Genomic DNA, 23115 nt, shown 5'->3' with positions numbered 1-23115 from the left:
ATTTTTATTTGCATGTAACAATTCCATTGGTATTTTCGAATTTTCATATGACAATTTGCGGTTCACTACACTGCTGGGCCTTGTCCCAATCATCTCTGCTGACTTGTTCACAAATGTGACAGCTATTTTCTTTCCCTCCCTCCACTTACCTTGTTTATATGTAAGTCATTCACGTTTTTGTGCGTTTGTTTTTCATCAAACCACTCTGATCGACTTTTACTGCCATCTCCTATATTACTTTAATTGTCAAGCTAAGTAGTTTTCATTTTATTCGATGACTTTCTGTTTCTGTTTACCCAGATTTTAAAATTTTGTCTTCTCACGACTTTTGCAGTCGATTTTTTTCCCCAATCAATTTTTTTCATATCATATAGACCACTTTTCTGGCGATAATTTCTCTCCCACTCAATTCTTCTTGATAACCATCATCCATTGTCACAATTTTCGTACGATTTTTTCTGATTTTTGGCGAATTTTTTCTGTGATTTTCTTCCGATTTTCTACAATTTATCCACGCTCTGCTCATCATTTTTGCCACTCCCACGATTTCTAATACTCCAAACTGTCCCCTCTTGCCATAATGTACCCCATCACATATTACAGCCATTCTTTTCAAAAACATTTCTTTGCCCTATCAAAACTAAGGTCCCACAGTCTTTTTTTTATAAATCTGTTTGTCTCTTGGAGTTACTCCAAAAGGCCTAACATTGAAATTCCCTGTTTCTGGATGTAATCATATTCTACACTAGGCTCTTTTTCAGTTTCAAACACAGCAATCTCTTGCTCTTACCCGGCTAATCTGTGACCTGTATGTCCTATCAGCCAATTTCTACTCCACCAGACTTGTGTCATTCTACAAAATCCTCCAGTTATCTGCCCCTCATGTTTCCTTGAATGGTATCATCTGCCAAGCCAACTTCAACCTGCAACAACATGTCAGACTTCATCTCAAAAAGCTATCCCACTGGCTTATCTGAACATTGGTGTTTCTCTTCCTATCCTTGTGCAGCTCCTTAAACAGCCACACCATCAAACACCACTCCTCTCCTACAAACCAAACGTGGCCAATCTCCTTAACATTCCACAGCCTTCACCGTTGCCTCCATACCAATAATAACTTGTTATCACAAGAACCAGTCACAACAGAACAGTGTCCTCAACCTTTTGTCTAAAGCACCCTCCCTTCCTGAATTATCTGCATTATCCAAGGGTCTCACTGTCACCCCTAAACCAGCATTTGATCATGCTACGGTGGTGAAGGACCTATTTTTTTTCTTCACACATAGTGTCAGCTGGAAATAATACTTTGCAACCCAATCCCTTTTAAAAAGCAGCAAACCTGATATTGGACACTGCCTTGAATAGTGCCGACCACAGTCCCAACTTGACCCACCACTACCTCAAAAATATCCCTTACAAGCCTTCTAAGAATTCCTCACATGCAGCATTGCTTCACAACCCTTCCTCAGGTTGCTACAGGATGATCCTAACCTGTCCTCTGCAGAACTCTGGGCTCTACTTTACCTAGAAGCTGTTGACTCCATTGATGGATAATGATCACTATCCCTCCAGGAGACAAAGGATCTACCACTGTGGTACTTGACTGAGGAGTTTGTTAGTGAAGCTCTACACCAGTTGTCTGACACATCTACATGCAGTGTCTGCCATCAAGATCCCACCCCTGTGATCCCTGACCTGCAGTCCATCCTTAAAACCCCAGGCTCCTCACAAGGACTAACTCCTCAGTCCATAGACTTCTCATCCCCTCCTAAACCACGCACCCCCACCTTTTACCTTCTTCGTAAGATCCACAAACCCAATCATCCTGGCTGTCCTATAGTTGCTGGCTTCAAAGCACCTATCGAACGTATATCTGCCTTAGTTGATCAGTACCTGCAACCCATAGTACAAAGACTTTCCTCTTATGTCAAAGATACTAATGATTTCCTAGATGGTCTGGAATCTGTACTCATCCCACTCCTACCACACACCTCTCTCTATACCAACATCCCTCATGTACATGGTCTGTCTGCTGCTGATCATTTCCTCAGTCAGGCCCGCCTGATTTCAGACCTATGGTGTCCTTGGTACTCACTTTACTCGACTTCATACTTACCAACAACTCCTTCATCTTTAAGCAAACAGATCAGGGTACAAGCATGTGAAGCAGGATGGCTCCTTCCTACACCAACCTTTTCATGGGTCACTTGGACAGGGCTTTCCTGGGATCCATAAATCTTTAGTTCTGGTTTGGTTTAGGTACATTAGTGACATCTTTACCATATGGACTCATGATGAGGCTGACCTGTTAAAATTCCTGGAATCTCGGAATACCTTCTCCCAATTAAATTTCACATGGTCGTATTCCGAATCACGTGTCTCTTTCCTTGATGTTGATCTTGTCCTCACTGAAGGCCAGCTGCGTACTTCTGTCCTCATAAAACCTACTAACAAACAACATTATGTACATTTTGACAGCTACCATCCATCCCATGTCAAACGTTCCCCACCATACAGTCTTGGCATTCAAGGCAAACATATTTGTTTGGATGCAGACTCTTTACGACAGTACACCACCATTCTCACCTCAGCCTTCACTGGACGTAATTACCCCACCAACCTAGTTCAAAAGCAGGTTTCCCGGGCCATCACATCCAATCCTGGTATTGCTGAACCCTCCAAAAAACAACTTCGCAGCACACCACTGGTCACTCAGCATTATCCTGGTGTGGAATGTATTAATCAGCTGCTTCAACAAGGCCATGACTTCCTAAAATCATGCCCTGAAATATGTTTGATCTGTCTGAGATTTTGCCCACAGCACCTGGAATAGCTTTTTGTCAACCTCCCAATCTGTGCATTATTCTTGTCAGACCCTATGCTCCTTCTGCACCCATCTCCCTACCCTATTGCTCCTACCCTTGTGAACGTTCCTGCTGCAAGACTTGTTCTATGCACCCTCCCACTACCAATGATACCAGCCCTGTAACTGAAAAAACATATAATATCGCCGGGAGAGCCACCTGTGAAACAACGTGTCATTTACCAACAGTTATCTAAACACTGTTCGGCCTTTTACGTCGGCATGAGTAGAACCAAACTATCAGTTTGGATGAATGGGAATAGGCAGAGGGTGTATACTGGCAACATGCAATATCCTGTTGCAGAGCATGGTCTACAACATGACAATCGTGACATTGGTGCCTGTTTCACCAGACGCGCCATCTGGATTCTTCCCTCAGACACCAGTTTCTCAGAACTCCCCATGTGATTCTCGCCACCCACCTAGCCTTAATTTAGGTTAATTTCTTCTGCCTCAGCATTTCTTCACAGTAATTTCTCCTTTCTTCACTCCATTTTAGTTTTGTACATCTTCCATCTGTCTATTTTTTGCCACCCCCTCCCTCCTGTATTTTGTACAATGCACTTATCTTTTCACTATTAATTCATGCACAATGTTTAAACAGTAATCTCTGTCTTGTATATTACTCTGTCTTCCACCTTTAAGCTCTCAGGTTTTCAAATCTCATCCAGTGCAGTTCCCCAACAATCAGTCTTTACTTCTCATCTTGTCCACTAAATCTCCCCTGACAAGCGGTTCTGGGTGACTTTCATGAAATCTACCCCCTAGACCACTTCAGTCCTTTTCCTTCACCCCTCCTGCTTCCCCTTCAACCCTTCTGCCTGAAGAAGGAACCACAGACTCCGAAAGCTTGCAAAAATTGATTGTTTTAATTGTTATAAACTGAAATGATACATGGTGTACAACTTTGCTTCTGCCGTTTTTTCTCCAACATTTGCGGCTTTAATGAAACAAATTGGTTGCACATGTATCATTCAACACTTTGCAAAATGGTTTGATAACAAGCACCTGTGATTGCTTCACTTGGTTTTAACACCTCATAGTACACAATGCCGAGCTGGTCCCAACAAATACAGAGCATGATCTTGGAGCCATGAATATTCGGTTTGGCTGTTGACGTGGAAGCATGGACGGGATATCTCCATGATTTTTTGCATTCAGGGTTATTGTAATGAACCCATTTTTCGTTCCCAGTCACATTTCAATGCAAAAATCCCTTCCGTTTTTGCCTCTGAAGCAACTGTTCACAAGCACACAAACGCCGTTCAATGTCTCTCGGTTTCAGCTCACACGGGACCAAAGTTCCTTCTTCCTGAATCATGCCCATAGCCTTGAGCCATTTTGAAATTGCTTGCTGTGTCACTCCCACTAATCATGCCAATTCTTCTTGAGTCTGACATGAGTCTTCACTCAGCAATGTCTCCAACAAGTTCTGCATCTTCGAAAGCATTCTCTCTTCCACCACTATGTTGGTCTGTGGCGTTAAATCACCATTCTTGAAGTGTTGAAACCACTCACATCACGTTCTTTAACTAATAGCATCCTTACCATATGTATTTGAGAGCATTCAATGAGACTCAGCCGCTGTTTTCTTCATAATGAAACCAAACAGTAACACCTCCCGCAAATGGCGAGAATTAGGCTCTTAAACTGACATTTTCAATCAAGAACAACTTTATGATGCAGACACAAATCGACTAATGTTTAAATGAGGTTATGTCAACTGAGGTCCAAGCTAACTGCCTGACATCTGCGATGTGTTTCTTTCAACCGCTACTTACCGCGGTTGCCACCTGTCGACAAACAGAGGCAAAGTTGTACACCTGGTAGTACTCTTAGACCATGCAAATTAACAATATTGTCAGTACAATCACATCCATTGAGGCTTCAGTGGTTTATTTAAGGTATTCTGTGAAACCGTTCTTTTACTTCTTCCTATGCTTTTCTAGCTATCTTCATCATATGTCTGTTGTAACCTTTGTTTTCATTTCATGTGGCTATCTGTCTTGTAAATATCTTCCTTTTTTTTCTCAAAACGAAAGGGGAAGAAGAAAATTCTCCTATTTAACCTCCTAACATACCTATTTCTGTCACAAAACCTTCTTTTTTCCTATGTAATTTTACACTTTTTTGAAAATATATTGCTTTGGCAACTCAGTCCTACATTTAACTTGTAGGTGCAAATGGATAGCTCAGGATCATCACAAGCTCTGGAAATACTCATTACAACACATTGCTTATTACAAAGATGATTTTTTTTATTTGAAGATACATATCAGAAGGTAGATAACATATAAATATGAAAACCACACTAGAATTGTATTAGAAATTTATTTTTATATGATAGATTCTGAAGCATGGTGTGACACCCAAGGGGACGTGGCACTGGGTGCAGTAGTATCGTGTTTCTCCGCAGACACGCTTCACAAGTGTATCCTGCTTCTTGGAGTAAACTGTAAACACTCATATCAGATTGCTCTTCTTCTGTGTTGGTTCAGTGACTTCGGGAAATGTCTTTCTGTCAGTCGAGAGGGTGGGACGTTCGTTCTAGGTGGGCTCGCTTTCTAAATTCCAGGGAGTTCTTTTGCTCTCAAGGTTTGTCATACAAATAAAAGAATTCCACACAGAAATTTCCAGCTAATGGACAAAGGTTTTCTTGTAGCATTTCTTGCATTGCATTCTGGGTATTGGATATGATGCCATTCTCTGATTGGCTTGATCCACTCCTCCCACTATATTGTTGTAGTCAAGCACAAGCCTTGGCTTCATTATTTTCTTTGACCTGTACTCAGTCTCCTCCATATCCATAGTGTGGATAGTTGAAAGAAGTACCATGTTTTTCTCGCCTTTCCAATGCAATGCTAGAACTTTTCCTCACTTCTCGCCTGCAATTTCCCCTTTTCATAATTTTTTATTTCAGAGAGATTGTGGCATCTCTTTCTGGGCAATTTCTACTGTTCCATAACTGTCAGTGGACTTCAAAATTAGGAAATCTCCCACTGTGGGCGTCTATAAAAGCTACCTGTCACTGTACAGTAGCTTTGCATCAGGAGTGGTTTTACAAGTGTCAAAACAACCTATGACGACATAGCTTTGTCCCTTTCATTCTGTAACTATACAGGGACCAGATATATCTGTGATTCACACAGCATGTAGAATTGTATTCCAGTTCGTGCCCTTTTTATCAGGATATACTCGTACTGTACCAACCCAGTCGGCCCTAGTACAAAAGCAGACTTTCATCCACTGTAATGTCCAGTTCAGGAACATAAGAAGCTTTGAACTTATTTCCAAGGTGCTGTAAACTGGCTAAATTTTGTTCATTGATTTCGCAATACCTCTTGTATTACGTCATTGAAAAATGGAGTTGATACGCCTACATGCCATGTATAGTAGAGCCATAATTCAGGTTTCTGAACAACACTGCAAAATGGTTAGAACAAGGAAAGTTCAAAGTTCTTCACACGATCCGGTAGTTGAAACACATTGGCTGATACATTTAACTGTTTCCACCTGTATCATTTCCATCAAATCCCTACCAAAAAAGTGTTCAAATATATTAACAATATACGGAAAGGATAGTTGCTACTCACCATATAGAGGAGATGCTGAATCGCAGAAAGGTGCAACAATAAGATTGTCAGAAAGTTAGCTTTCAGTCAACAAGGCCTTTGTCAAAAGTAGACAAAACACACACACACACACACACACACACACACACAGAATTAACACACATGGCCACAGTCTCTGGCAGCTGGAGTCAGACTGACCGAGACTGTGTTGTGTGTGTGTTAATTGCATTTGTGTGTGTGTGTGTGTGTGTGTGTGTGTGTGTGTGTGTGTGTGTGTGTGTGGGTGGGTGGGTGTATGCTGTCTACTTTTGACAAAGGCCTTGGTGTCTGAAAGCTAACTTTCTGACAGTCTTTTTGTTGTACCTTTCTGCAACTCAGTATCTACACTATATGGTGAGTAGCAACTGTCCGTTCTTTTCATTTATTTTTACGTTCCATACTGGATTTTCCATTGTTCAAATATGTTAAGGTAATCATCAGCAAAAGGAATTATACTGCCACAATTAGCAGTAAGTGGTAATCTTGGTGGAGCCTAATCAGTATCTGAATCAACAACATGCCACTAGAGACCAGTCTATATCAGTGTCTTCCTCAGATTCTTTCTCAATTGATGAAAGTGCAAAAGAGTCATTACCATATTCTGAAACACAAGTGTCTTCCCACTGCTTTTTCTCACTGCAACAATCACTATTCATTTAAGAAAACTGCAAGTACACGTAACACTGCAACAATTGCACAAAAATGCAGTGAAACAACATGGCAACGTTGCAACAACTTCATGAGCACAAGCCAGTAGCATACACTGCAATAAAATATGAAACTTCTAGAAACACTAACTTATGACAGCAGAAGTAACTGTTGTTGTTGTTGTGGTCTTCAGTCCAGAGACTGGTTTGATGCGGCTCTCCATGCTACTCTATCCTGTGCAAGCTTCTTCATCTCCCAGTACTTACTACAACCTACATCTTTCTGAATCTGCTTAGTGTATTCATCTCTTGGTCTCCCTCTACAATTTTGACCCTCCACACTGCCCTCCAATACTAAATTGGTGATCCCTTGATGGCTCAGAACATGTCCTACCAACCGATCCCTTCTTCTAGTCAAGTTGTGCCACAGATTTCTCTTCTCCCCAATTCTATTCAATTCCTCCTCATTAGTTATGTGATCTATCCATCTAATCTTCAGTATTCTTCTGTAGCACCACATTTCGAAAGCTTCTATTCTCTTCTTGTCCAAACTATTTTTCGTGCATGTTTCACTTCCACACATGGCTACACTCCATACAAATACTTACAGAAACGACTTCCTGATACTTAAATCTATACTCGATGTTAACAAATTTCTCTTCTTCAGAAGCGCTTTCCTTGCCATTGCCAGTCTACATTTTATATCCTCTCTACTTTGACCAACATTAGTTATTTTGCTCCCCAAATAGCAAAACTCATCTACTACTTTAAGTGTCTCATTTCTCAATCTAATTCCCTCAGCATCACCTGATTTAATGTGAGTACATTCCATTATCCTCGTTTTGATTTTGTTGATTTTCATCTTATATCCTTCTTTCAAGACAATGTCCATTCCATTCAACTGCTCTTTCAAGTCCTTTGTTGTCTCTGACAGAATTACAATGTCATCGGCGAACCTCAAAGTTTTTATTTCTTCTCCATGGATTTTAATTCCTACTCCGAATTTTTCTTTTGTTTCCTTTACTGCTTGCTCAATATACAGATTGAATAACATCAGGGATAGGCTACAACCCTGTCTCACTCCCTTCCCAACCACTGCTTCCCTTTCATGCCTGTCCGCCGCTCGTGGTCTCGCGGTAGCGTTCTCGCTTCCCGAGCACGGGGTCCCGGGTTCGATTCCCGGCGGGGTCAGGGATTTTCACCTGCCTCGAGATGACTGGGTGTTTGTGTTGTCCTCATCATTTCATCATCATCCAGGAAAGTGGCGAATTTGGACTGAGCAAAGGTTGGGAAATTGTACGGGCGCTGATAACCACGCAGTTGAGCGCCCCACAAACCAAACATCATCATCATCACACCTTTCATGCCCCTCGACTCTTATGACTGCCATCTGGTTTCTGTACAAATTGTAAATAGCCTTTCACTCCCTGTATTTTACCCCTGCCACCTTCAGAATAAGAAAGAGAGTATTCCAGTCAACATTGTCAAAAGCTTTCTCTAAGTCTACAAATGCTAGAAACGTAGGTTTGCCTTTCCTTAATCTTTCTTCTAAGATAAGTCGTAGGGTCAGTATTGCCTCACGTGTTCCAATATTTCTACGGAATCCAAACTGATCTTCCCCGAGGTCAGCTTCTACCAGTTTTTCCATTTGTCTGTAAAGAATTCGCATTAGTATTTTGCAGCTGTGACTTATTAAACTGATAGTTCAGTAATTTTCACATCTGTCAACACCTGCTTTCTTTAGGATTGCAATTATTATATTCTTCTTGAAGTCTGAGGGTATTTCGCCTGTCTCATACATCTTGCTCACCAGATGGTTGAGTTTTGTCAGGACTGGCTGTCCCCAGGCTGTCAGTAGTTCTAATGGAATGTTGTCTGCTCCCGAGCCTTGTTTCGACTCAGGTCTTTCAGTGCTCTGTCAAACTCTTCATGAAGTATCATATCTCCCATTTCATCTTCATCTACATCCACATCCTCTTCCATTTCCATATTATTGTCCTCAAGTACATCACCCTTGTATACACCCTCTACATACTCCTTCTACCTTTGTGCTTTGCCTTCTTTGCTTGGAACTGGGTTTCCATCTGAGCTCTTGATATTCATACAAGTGGTTCTCTTTTTTCCAAAGGTCTCTTTAATTTTCCTATAGGTGGTATCTACCTTACCCCTAGTGAGATAAGCCTCTACATCCTTACATTTGTCCTCTAGCCATCCCTGCCTAGCCATTTTGCACTTCCTGTCGATCTCATTTTTGAGACGTTTGTATTCCTTTTTGCCTGCTTCATTTACTGCATTTTTATATTTTCTCCTTTCATCAATTAAATTCAAAATATCTTCTCTTACCCAAGGATTTCTACTAGCTCTCGTCTATTTACCTACTTGATCCTCTGCTGCCTTCACTACTTCATCCCTCAAAGCTACCCATTCTTCTTCTACTGTATTTCTTTCCCCCATTCCTGTCAATTGATCCCTTATGCTCTCCCTGAAGCTCTGTACAACCTCTGGCTTAGTTTATCCAGGTCCCATCTCCTTAAATTCCCACCTTTTTGCAGTTTCTTCAGTTTTAATCTACAGTTCATAACCAATAGATTGTGGTCAGAGTCCACATCTGCCCCTGGAAATGTCTTACAATTTAAAACCTGGTTCCTGAATCTCTGTCTTACCATTATATAATCTATCTGAAACCTTCTAGTATCTCCAGGCCTCTTCCATGCACACAACCTCCTTTCATGATTCTTGAACCAAGTTTCAGCTACAAGATTAAGTTATGCTCTGTGCAAAATTCTACCAGGCAGCTTCCTCTTTCATTCCTATGTTTCCTTCTCTTCCTTTTCCTACTACCGAATTCCAGTCACCCATGACTATTAAATTTTTTGTCTCCCTTTCGCTACCTGAATAATTTTTTTTATCTCCTCATACATTTCATCAATCTCTTCGTCATCTACGGAGCTAGTTGGCATATCAACTTGTGCTACTGTGGTAGGCGTGGGCTTCACATCTATCTTGGCCACAATAACGCATCCACTATGCTGTTTGCAGGAGCTTACTATTTTTTTTATTCATTATTAAGCCTACTCCTGCATTGCCCCTAATTGATTTTGTATATATAACCCTGTATTCACCTGACCAGAGGTCTTGTTCCTCCTGTCACCGAACTTCACCAATTCCCACTATATCCATCTTTAAGCTATCCATTTCCCTTTTTAAATTTTGTACCCTACCTGATTAAGAGATCTGACAGTCAACACTCTGATCTGTAGAATGCCAGTTTTCTTTCTCCTGATAACGACGTCCTCCTGAGTAGTCCCCACCCGGAGATCTGAATGTGGGACTATTTTACCTCCGGAATATTTTACCAAAGAGGACGCCATCGCCATTCAACCATACAGTAAAGCTGCATGCCCTCAGGGAAAATTATGGCTGTAGTTTCCCCTTGCTTTCAGCCGTTCGCAGTACCAGCAGAGCAAGGCCATTTTGGTTAGTGTTACAAGGCCAGATCAGTCAATCATCCAGGCTGTTTCCCCAGCAACTACTGAAAAGGCTGCTGCCCCTCTTCAGAAACCACATGTTTGTCTGGCCTCTCAACAGATACCCCTCCGCTGTGGTTGAACTTACGGTACAGCTATCTGTATCGCTGAGGCACGCAAACCTCCCTACCAACAGCAAGGTCTATGGTTCATGGGGGGGTAACTACAACAATTATGATGGACATGTTGGTGCTAACTGGTGGCAGTGAAATGAACTATAATGTTTATAATCAGGATATTTGTGCAGGAATGCGTAAAATTTGGAGGCATGAGTTATCTCGGGATAATATTTATCAGCAAAATGGATTGTCTTGGGATAATCAGTTAGGAGATTAATAGCTAACTTTGTAAAATGGCCCTCAGTCTGCTATAACTGGGGTTTAAATGCTTATTTTTGCACTTTGTTTGAATCTGTGTGTTTTTTTTTTTTTCTTTTTTTTAAAAAAAGACTGATTCTTTCTTTTGAGTAATGACTTTGCAGAATAGTACACATACTTTGGTCCTCTTTATCAGGTTAAGATTTGGAAGTGACTAGTGCAATAGTTACTTTTATGTGCTGCAATTAACTAACATCTCCTACAGATTTTTAAAGAATGCAACTTATTTGTAGATCTAGCATAGGCATGTTATTGGGAGTGATTCATAATTTTAGAGGAACAGAGATAAAGGCAATATCTCTTAAATTAAAAAAAAAGTCTCAGGTAGACTGTTGTTCCTTTTTTATTGCCATTTATTTATACACTGATGTGCCAAAGAAACTGGTATAGGCATGCATATCCAAATACAGAGATATATAAACAGGCAGAATATGGCACTGCGGTCGGCAATACCTTTATAAGACAGCAAGTGTCTGACACAGTTGTTAGATCAGTTACAGATGCTACAATGGCAGGTTTTCAAGATGTGAGCGAGTCTGAACATGGTGTTATAGTCAATGCACAAGCGATGGGACACAGCATCTCCGAGGTAGCGATGAAATGGGGTTTTCCAGTACAACCATTTCCATGAGTGTACTGTGAATATGAGGAATCCAGTAAAACACCAACTCTTTGACATTGCTGTGGCTGGAAAGAGATCTTGCAAGAACGGGATCGACGATGACTGAAGAGAATCAATTCAACATGACAGAAGTGCAGCCCTTCTGCAAATTGCTGCTGATTTCTGTGATGGGCCATCAACAAGTGTCAGCATGTGAACCATTCAACGAATCATCGTCGATGTAGGCATTTGGAGGCAAAGGCCAACTCTTGCACCCTTGACGACTGCACAACACAAAGCTTTATGCCTTGCCTGGGCCCGTCAACACTGACATTGTACTGTTGATGGCTGGAAACATATTGTCTGGTCAGACGAGTCTAGTTTCAAACTGTATCAAGTGGATAGACGTGTATGGTTATGGAGACAACCTCATGAATCCATGGATCCTGCATGTTGGCAGGGAACTGTTCAAGCAGCTGGAGGCTCTGTAATGGTGTTGCGTGTGTGCAATTAGAGTGATATGGGATCCCTAATACATATAGATACGACTCTTGACAAGTGACATGTAAGTAAGCATCCTGTCTGATCACCTGCATCCATTCATGTCCATTGTGCATTCCAACGGACTTTGGAAATTCCATCAGGACAACGCGACACCCCACACATCCAGAATTGATACAGAGTAGCTCCAGGAACACTCTTCTGAGTTTAAATGCTTCCACTGGCCACCAACTCCCCAGACATGAACATTATTGAGCATATCTGGGATGCCTTGCAACGTGCTATTCAGAAGATATATCCACCACCTTGTACTCTTAGATTTGTGGACAGCCCTGCAGGATTCATGGTGTCAGTTACCTCCAGCACTACTTCAGACATTAGTTGAGTCCATGCAGCACTTCTGCGTGCTCGCGGGGGCCCTACATGATATTAGGCAGGTGTACCAGTTTCTTTGGCTCTTCAGTGTAAATGGACACTGACCAGTGTGGCACAGCAGTTCTGACACTGGACCAACTTTCAAGAGGAACATGGTTCAAATCTCTGTCAGCCATCCAGATTTAGGTTTTCCATTTTCTCTAAAACACTGGGATGGTTCATTTGAAAATGAATGGCCAGTTTCTTTCACGATCTGAGGCATATCTTAAGTTGTTCTCTTTCTCTAATGACATTGTTGTTGAGTGGGCTTTAAAGACTAATCTTCCTTTTCCTTATAAAGACAAACCTGACATTAGCTCAGACTGTTTTATAGCTTCCATAATTACTCCAACTTATTCATTTACTTTTTCAAAAAATTGTTTGCCTTTCTATAGTATTTATTTGCCTCAAGTGATTATGTATTTTTGTTTATTAATATGATAAAAATTAATTTATTTATGTGTACAAAAATTAGTAATTTTATTTCCATGTATTTATTACAAAAGTTTGCTTAAGTAAAAACAAACAATGGGAAGCCCAAATTAGAATATTGACAATGGTATGAAAATAATAGATTGCTACTCACCTTAAAAATGATATGTTGAGTTACAGACCAGCACAATGAAAAAAACTGCTACATATAAGCTCTCATGCACAGCCTTGTTCAGAAAAGAAAAATACACACACATTCACGCAAGGAAGCACAACTCACACACACGAGATCACCATCTCTGGCCAGAACACAACAGAAATGTGTCAAACAGAAGCAACAATCCAAAGTGGGGTGAAGAATGGATTGCACAGTGCTGGTAGCTGGAAGAGGAATCAGTGCTGTCTGGCAGAGCATGCAGGAACTAGAGGTGGCAGAACAGGGCTGCCAGGCACAGCATCAATGGTTTTGGGGGAGAGGAGAATGGGGGACAGAAAGGAGAAGAGCAGAGAGGGGGAAAGTCCGGTAGATGCACCAGAAGAGAGCAGTGCACAGTGAGGGTGAGAGGAGGGGAACTGTGAGGATGTGGCAGGACAGAGGGGGTGGAAATAGTTGGGTGGAGGGTGTGGGGACAGTAGGTTACCATAGGTTGAGGCTGGGATGATTTTGGGAGCAGAGAATAGGTTTTAAAGGATAACTCCCATCTGCACAGTTCAGAAAATCTGGTGGTGGAGAGGAGGGTCCAGGTTGTGGAGCATCCAAAGAAATCAAGCATGTTGTGCCACAGGGATGTCCATTTTGCTCTCAACCACAGTTTGGCAGTGGCCATTCATCCTGGTGTACAGTTGGTTGGTAGTCACACCAATATAAAAAGTTGAATAGTGATTTCAGCAGAGCTTGTAGATGACATGGCTGCTTTCAAAATGGCCCAGCCTCTCAAGGGACAGTGTAAGCATGTGTGCATTTGCTTAGGTAACATTTAATTGGATGTTCATTATGTGTTGTCACCTTCTTGAAACTCTGCTTAACATGACAATTTCATGCAGTATCTGTTTTTTGTTACTGAAATTTGCCTTCTTGATACTGAAAGATGAATTAAATAAAGCCTCCAATTCAGTAATATTCTCAACTTTAAGTTTTACTTGAGCATCTCATAATTTTCCTGTTTTTACAAATTACCAGTGAGGTAGATGATAAACAGTGCTTTTCACCTTGTCCTGATTTGCTTTGACTCGTGCTTTGCTGTAGATTTGTTAACATATTTAGAAATAGTAAGTGAGCAGTTATTTATGTCTCATTCTTCTTCTTCTTCTTCTTTCGTTTTGGCCATCTTAAGACCACATAAATTCGCTTCAGCTTTGTTTCTTCTGGTCTTTCGTTTTTCCCAATATTCTTTCATTCTCATGCTTTGCGACCATTATTATGAGCTCTAGGATTTATTTTTTTATTCACAATTGGTGGATTAACAGGTCTAGTACTAGCAAATTCATCTTTGTTCTTCTGTCCAAGATGATTTTGTTAGGGGCCTTATTCTGTCCTCAAAATCTTTGAAGGCCTGAATTTTTTATTTAAAAATCTGGTTCCTTTATTCTCATTTCTTCCAGATCTCTTTGTATCTCTTGGATCCATCATATTTTGGTTTTCTTGTCCATCAGAAATTGTGTGTTTCACTGTGTTAACTTCGCCTGGTCCATTCTGAGGATGTGTGTGAAGCACATGCTCCTTCTTTCCCTGATGACATCAGAAATTTTTTCTATCTTGGTATACAGTTCCTGGTCGGCTCAGTTTCTACATTGACCATCTTATGTTCTTCGAGGTCCTAATATTCTCCTGAGAATCTTTCATTCTATCAGTTCTAGCCTCTTGATCACTCCAGTTCTTACTAAGTTGAGAGTTTCTGCTGCATATAGAGCTTCAGGGCGGATCACTGTTTTTAATGTTTCAATTTTGCATTTATTAAAATATTCTTCTTATTGTAGGTGTTGATAGTTAGTTTATATGCTAAGTTCATTTTGTTTATTCGTGCTCCCATTGATTCTTTTTCAGTCATTCCATTGTCTATCCATTCTCCAAGGTATTTGAATCTCTCCACCTTCTGAATTTCCCCTCCTTCTGTTGTCATCCATCTAGGAGCTGTCATGATGTTTGTCATGTAATGTGTTTTCTTGATAGTGATTTGTAGGCCTACTTTAGCTGCCTATCTCTGCAGTTCTGTGGTTTGCTTAACTGCCTCTTCTAGTGATTCAGACAAGATCACAATGTCATCTGCGAATGCTAGACAGTCTACCCATACTCCTTTATGCTTACACTCCAGTCATGTTCCACCCAGTCCTTTCATTCCTTGTTGCCACTCTCTGATTATCTTATCGAGGACACAATTAAAGATCAAAGGGGAGAGTCCGTCTCCCTGTCTCACCCTGGTGTTAATCTTAAAGGCCTCCGACAGCTTTCCTCAGAACTTGACCGTAGATGTTGTGTTGCTTAGGGTCTGTTTAACCAGTTCACTGGATTTTCTGTCCAAATTCATCTCCCCTATAATTTTGGACAGTGTGTGTGCATCTACAGAATCATTGGCTTTCTTGAAGTCTATGACTGTAAGCATGAACGTTTTGCTCCTCTGTTTTTGATAAGTGATTATTAGTTTTAGATTCAGGATCTGTCCTGTGCATGATATCTCCTTTCTGAAACCTCCTTGGCACTCATCAATTTGTGGATTTAGTTGTTCTTCCACTCTATTAAGCAGTGCTTTTGAGAACACCTTATAGGTCACAGGTATTAAAGAAATTCCCCTGTAGTTCCCAGGTTCCATCTTATCGCCTTTCTTGTGTATAGGATGTATTAGTGCCAATGTCCAACCTTCTCGAAGCTGCTGCTCTTACCAGATATTTCATACAATTTGCGTTAGTTCTATGATCACATTCTCGTTCACATACTTTTTTGTGATGATCCCATCTTCCCCAGGTGCCTTGTTATTTCTCAAGGTTCTTATAATGTTCTTAACCTCTTCTATAGTTGGTGGTTCTGAGTCGGGGTTTGGTTCTTTCTCATTGTAATTGAATGTCTCAGATGGTGCTTCACAATTCAGGAGGTCTTCAAAGTATTCCACCAAGATCTGACTGTTTTCCATGTCTTCATACACTGTCTTACCTTCATTATTCTTAAAGCTGAGTTTTGAAGGATCATATCTACTTAAGTTAGTCTTGAACATTCTATAGAAGTCTCACATGTTGTTCTTCCAGAAGTCTTTTTCTATTTGAGTTAAACATTCTTGCAAATATTTCCTCTTGAGATTTCTGATAGTTTTAGCAGTGGTTTTTCTTACTTCTTGGAAGTTCTTTAGATTTTCTGGTGTTTTATGATATCACCAATCAACCCACACTTTTTGATTGCTTTATCTCCTTCTTTCGGCCACCATGCATGTTTCTTCCTCTTCTCCAGGTGAACTGTTTTCTTTAAGTTGTCAATCAGTACACCTTTCAACTGTTTCCAACCTTGATAGTTCTTATGATTCAAGCTCGCCTTAAAATCTTTGCTAGTTCTAAGTTTCTCTGTATCATACTTCATAATACAGGTAGTGTATTTAGTCTGATGGGCTCTTGGTAGAATTTTGATTTTTATTTTGGATAGAAAATGATCTGAGTCTAAATTTGCACTCTCGAGGACTTTGAATTTCCTTTTCTATATGTCTTGATATCGCTACATGGTCAAGCTGAAACTCTCCTAGTACTGGTTTGGGGCATACCCATGTTTTCTATTTTCTTGGAAGGCATTTAAATGCCATTGATCTCATCATCAGGTCAAAGGTCTTACAAATTTCCACTAGTCATTCACAATTCCTATTAGTCCTGTTGTGGGCTGGATAGTTCCCAATTATGTTTCTGAACTTCCTCTCTTTCCCTAGCTGAGCATTGAAGTCTCCAAATAGTATGATAACATTCTTAGTTGGAATCTTGGATAGTGTTTCCTCCAGGTCTTCCCAAAATTCTTCTACTTTCTCTGGGTCAGTTCTATCAGTCTCATTTGTGGGAGCATCTTCATTGACAATGATATAAATCTTATTTCCTCCCCTAAAGGTAAGTGTGGAAAGTCTACTGTTTCTGGATCTGAAATCAGTGATGGCTCCCAGGATTTGTTTATTGATTATAAAGCCTGTGCCCAGTTGAGGTACGTTCTTCATTACTTGTCAGGTTTTCCCTTCAGATTGTGATATCCTTCTGATTCAAATGCTGCTTCGTCTGGATATCTTGTTTCTTGTAATGCAGTTGCAATGATTTTTTTGCTTGGCCAAAGTAACAGTAAGATGTCTCAGTTTTCCAGTTTTGAGGAGTGAGTTAACGTTGAAAGTAGCAAAGTATGACACTTTCTTACTTTGCAATCGGTTGCATGCTGGTGCGAATTCCCCAGAATCTGTTGGCTCACTAATATTGTCATTGACAACGGCGGATTGGTTACCACATGGGGTACTGCTTCCTGTAAGAGAACTTACCATCATGCTGAATCGAATGATTTATGTTGGGGTCAAAATCTAGGTGTTAACAGGCTTACAGCTGGGGTAGTTAGCCTCAGAGGTGCCTTGAGATGTGACCTGGCTTCTCTTTTATGGCTTATTTGGGTACCAACCCTCCTCCTTTATCCAGACTTGGGACCGGCAGCAGCACTTTCAGATTACTCAGTCCACCCATTAGTACTTCAGGCGGATGTTATTATTATTATTGACTCTTTTTGTTTTGATTTCAAGGGATGAAGGAATAAAATGCCAGCCAGCTTGAATGTGGTTTTCAGCCATTTTGTCAGTAAATAACAGGCAAATTCCCATGTCCAAATGCACAAGCATTTTGCAGAACAATGTGACATTTGACCATGCATTTACACTAGCTGCAGGCAGAAAGGGTAAACAAATTCATCCCTGGTTGGGCAGAAAGGGAGGGGAGGACAGTGAGCTGTCAGTAGCATTAAAACGCCTTTGGAGATGGTGACACTTTCGTAATAATGGCCTATACGTAGGAATGATTGATTCTCCATAAAATAGTGGTCCCAACCCTGCATCAGTTGGATACAAGGCACCAGAAAGGAAGGGTACATGAATAAAATTTCATGTTTGCCTCTTATGTTCTGTAATTGAGCATCTGAACATTTTATGAGGAGATTTTCATGTAATCATCAACATGCTTTTGCTATCTAGCACTCAAATGTGACCTAAAATACAAGGTGCATCCATAATGTAAGATTCCTTGGTGTTGTGACCAGAAACAAAACACAACTGAAAAATTTATTGGAACAGGTACGGGAAGTCTCAGGCTGTTTTTCAACATATTCATCACCAAAATTCATACATTTGTCATACTGTGGAAGCAATTTTTGTATCCCTATGTCATAGAAGTCAGTCATCAGGGATTGGAAACACGGTGTGTCAACCATTTCAGCCTCTCTGTCAGATTCAAAATGCTGACTCTGACCAGATGGGAACTTTTTGAGGTTCAGGGAAAGATGGAAATCACTGGAAGAAAGGTCTGGACTAAAGTGGGGATGGCCAAACATCTCCCAGCTGAACATCTGCACGAGCTCTGTTGTTTGTCGAGCCATGTGTGGACGTGTATTACTGTCTAGCAAGATAACACTGGCACTGAGCATCCTCCACCATTGCAATTAATGCATCATTTTGCAGTAATGCTCAGCATTCACCATCTCATCTCTGCTTAGAAATTAGATAAGGAGAACTTGCCATCTGTAACAGAACACTGAACACAGTACTTGCTGTGTGACAGTCTGTTTGAACTTCATCTTGCAGGGAGATCATAGAATGCTGCTTTCTCTGTGGGTTATCGTATGCAACCCACAACTCATCACCTATGATGATACAGTCCAGAATCTCGTTACCTTCATCATGGTGCTGCTGAAGGAAAATCAAAGTTGTCTACACATGCTTTGCTTTGTGGTTCTGCTTCAGCACCCACCTGGTGTGCAATTTCTGGAGCAAGTGCTCCATAATAATTTATGTAACAAGAAGTGACTGCTGAGTTCCAGTGTTGTGAACTAACAATACTCCATAAAGCATCCCCACACAATTTGCCTGTAATGATGAGTAGCCTCCAACTGCATTCCTCATCATGAACATTTTGGTGACCTGCTGCAAAATGTCTGCATCAGTAACGCACCACCTGTTTGCTGATGACATTAGGCACATGACCTGGCACAGCTGATTATCAACTTAAGTCAGCACTATGTTCAGTGCATTCAAAACCTTTATCACTGACTACACTTCACACACAGCAGGAGCTGGAATATGAGCCCCCATTTTCAACCACTGCCACGAAGCTACTGTGAGATCTAGGGAACTTCCACTAGGACATGTAACATGTCATGTGATTACTCTTACCACGTACAAGCAATTGCTCCATGCAACATATGATTTGATAACTGTAGTACTAGTAGCAAACTTACTTTATGGATGTGCCACATAACATGTCATCAACTGAAGGACCTTTATCTGACAGTGACGCAATTTCCACCTCCAGACTATTGGTTTTGGTCAACTTAGTGTTCTGAAATTATATGCTGAATATTTTGCCAGTGTTACTTGATATATCATTTTAAATATATAAAAGACAATTTTCATGACCAATTTCGCATGTTGCCTCATATTGTTACGTTATGATACCATGATGCAAAACTGGGGTTCATTAACACTCTGAATATGTAATTTCTGTATATTGGAAATCTGTTTTGAGTAATTAAGCCATGAATAAAGCTTCTGAAAATAACAGTGTTTACTAAGCATTTTTGTTCACTTCCTTAAAATAATTCACATCCACATGGAACATCCCTCTGTTATACAATGAGGCATAATAGTGATTACATCTCTTTATTAGTTGTTTGCTTCCCACACAAACAAAACAGTGATATACACACAGCTTCACTGCACTGTAATTTAACATTCAACTATGTTGGGAAAAAGTAGCTTCATGTTTATTTGCTAGCTTCAAAGAAGGACATTGTCCAAAGCCTAAGTTACAGTTGTATGATGTGTGATTCGAGTGTACTGGGATCCGCTAGAAGCTGTAAATTTGTGCCGCTTCATATAATAGATAAACAAAATGAAAAAGTAAAGATAATAGATAAACTAGAGACAAGAATTTGTACCAGACATCAATTTCTTGCACTGGATTGTTCTGTCTATTGTGTCTTTGCATCCAACTTTATATGACTTGCTATTTTTTTTCTTATACTTCTCCTTGTTTAACACACTTGTCCCAGTTTACACTCTTGCTTTACAGTGCTGCTTCCTGTCCTTGATTTCCACATAACTTAACTGTCAAAAATAAGGATATCAGAAAATGAGAAAGTTGTGAGTCTGTTGGATTGTTTCTGTCTTATAGTTTTTTGAAGAATGGTTTAAATAGTAACAATGTAACTACTATATTCAATCCGTTGTGTTCACTGTTTTCCACTCACAAGGAATACAATAGATTTCAGACATAGCATATTATTGCATCCCCTTTTTTATTTTCAGTAGTTTCTATACATTATCAAATCCTGATATTTTATGTATGAAAGGTCATACAGCTACTACACTTTTTTCCACAGACAGTGAAGTAAACAATGGAAAAATGTATTTTTCTATTTCTCACTTTCAATCTCTCTAATGACTTCTGCAGTAGTTAAAAATACTTCATGTTTTGATTATTTGAGAACCTTTTGAAGACATCCAGGATTAGAGTTGAGTGATTCAAGGAAATGCTGGAAAACAGGAATAAGTTACAAAAAGACTGCAATTTAAATCAAGCTCTTACCAAATAATGAGTATAGTGTGAACAATGTGTCACTTCATTTGGTATCCTGAATATAACAATTATCTTTTAATTGCTGTTGAGCTTAATGCCACATCTAACTGCTAAATATTATGTAAATAAATGTTAGCGACCAGAACATTCAGTCAATACATTTTACTTTATTTCAAACATTGGGCTGTAGATATGCTAACTATCTCAACAAGCCTTATGACTGTCAAAAGGGAGAATTCTGCAAAGCCACTATCTTTCATTTGGAATATGAAGCAGTCCTGTTATTGTAGCACTGTCAGAAGGCATTTTCTCATGAATCACTAGATTCTCCTTTATTCATTAAATAATCATATTTTATTTATTTTTATTTGTTGTGTACTGCATCACTTCAACAAAATCATCCCAGTGCCATACTAATAAATAAATGAAAATCCCTTCGTCAGGGCTAAGGCTATTGGAGGAAAGGTTCATGACTGTGTTTCAGGTTGAGTCTGATTGATAGGGTTGGTTGCAAAAAAGTGTTTCCACTCGAAAATCAGTCCATAATTTCAGATATCATTATAACAAATTTTGAGTGAAATACTAATACTGAAATGAGAAAACAAAAATGCTCATCATGTAGTGGCTGCATTGAATGATAAATGGGTATGTAAACATGAACTGGAACATGTGTGTGTTTGGAGGGGGGGGATACCTAACAGACCAATGAAAGTAAGAATAATTTGTCATGTTATACAAAGAAATGCTTTGGCACTGACATCCACACAATATCTTAAGTTTTGAATGCTACTCATGTTTTTGTATATAAATAATACTAGGGTGAGAATTGTGAATGGTCTGAAAAGTAAAAGAGGCTACCCATGGTGGAAACAGTAAATGAGACACATTAGTACTCTCAGGTGCACTTATGATTTGTGCATGAATGTTGATCTTGGATTCTGAATAATATCTTCCTCTATCCTACATGAGTATGGTAAAGGAAAGTCCTTGGGGGATTACAAATAGTGGAAAGAGTAAGAGTAGTGTCACTTAATAGTTGAAACAAATATGAATAATGGAAAGAATAAAAATAGTATATTGTAAATTATTACCTTTACTCCACTATTATTTCTTGCATCAGTTATCTCCTTAAATCAGTTCCTTCATTATTCTTTCCCCTTAGCTTCAAATGAAGGAATGTGAAAGTGTTTCAGTAACATTACCCTCAAGGTTCTCTTGGCCTTGTTCCAATTTCTGTTTTACACAAATGGATTCTTATTTCCTGTATGTAATATGAATCATTGTGCAGTAGTTTTTGTGCTTATAATGTAGTCTTTTATTCTTTTTACAGGGTCTTGTTCTGAATATTTATGTGAATAAAAATTGTATTTTTTTTTTTTAATCAGGAGAACAAAGTGAAGGACCTATGCCATGCCAGGTGTGTGGGAAACTCATATCTCGTCGTACAAATATGTACAAGCATGTTGCTCGCATGCATACTGCCCTTCCTACTGCTAGATGTGAGTACTGTGGAAAAACAGTGAAGAACAAATTTGCCATGCGAGACCATGTGCGTATGCATCACATACAAATAATGAGTACCTCATCCATGGACACCAGATGCTCTCCGACCTTCACTACTTCCACTGGCAGTTCATCAGTTTCTGGGAATCCTAGTACACCATAGTCTAGCATCTCCAGATGAGATTTATCATTATAGATACTAGTAGTGCGTTCAGCTGCCTTACTGTCTTTCACTATCATTAGATTTATATATATATATGTTGTTTGCCAAAAAGTCATCTACGTAGCAATGCAGTTGCCTAATTAAAATGATATTTCAGCATCAAATGCTAAGTAGATTGTCAGTTGCACCATACTGCTTGGACTTTTATTATAATATTGCATATTCAATTGCTCTTAGCAAAATGTCCCCAGTTCATTAAGAATAAATAAAGTTTTGCAAAACATTGTTAGATGTTTCAGACCCAGTGTATAATGTGTGAGAAAGATGTTTGAGAACCAATGTATAATATGTGAGAAAGAATGACATTCAAAGCATAATAACTTTAAATCTCTTAAGCTGATGCACTGGTACTAAAGCACAAAAAATTCTGCAGACCAGTATGAGTCAACAAGTGAAAATATTTAACAGAAAAACATTTTTAAAGATTGCATTATTGATGAGGTAATTGAAAATATAAATTCAAATTAATTTCACCAAGTGACAGTGGTAAAACTTTCAGCATTTCCTTTTTTCTGTACCATTCCAGTTCACGTATTGAGTGAGGTAAAAATGTCTATATGCCTCTGTAATCACCCTAATACCATGTATCTTGTTCTCATGATCTCTGCACGAGATGTATGATGGTAATAGCATAATG

At 39.7% G+C, this 23115-nt stretch overlaps 1 protein-coding gene across 2 annotated transcripts in view; it reads left to right on the top strand.

Moving 5' to 3' along the window:
- LOC126180975 (protein abrupt-like) overlaps nt 1-22837 on the top strand; it is a 276247-nt gene extending 253410 nt beyond the window's left edge. The window contains exon 7 of one of the 2 annotated variants that reach the window (XM_049924740.1): nt 22138-22837. In XM_049924740.1, coding sequence (XP_049780697.1) covers nt 22138-22418 — 281 coding nt within the window. In that variant the 3' untranslated portion in view covers nt 22419-22837. The remainder of the gene's footprint in view (nt 1-22137) is intronic. The other variant, XM_049924736.1, reaches the window with a different exon arrangement.
- Nucleotides 22838-23115: the final 278 nt, after the last annotated feature.

This window comes from Schistocerca cancellata, chromosome 1 (assembly GCF_023864275.1).
Source record: "Schistocerca cancellata isolate TAMUIC-IGC-003103 chromosome 1, iqSchCanc2.1, whole genome shotgun sequence".
In the NCBI taxonomy this organism is placed as follows: Eukaryota; Metazoa; Arthropoda; class Insecta; order Orthoptera; family Acrididae; genus Schistocerca; species Schistocerca cancellata.
The sequence above is the reverse complement of the archived record's forward strand: the minus strand, read 5'-3'. Positions and strand labels throughout refer to the sequence as shown.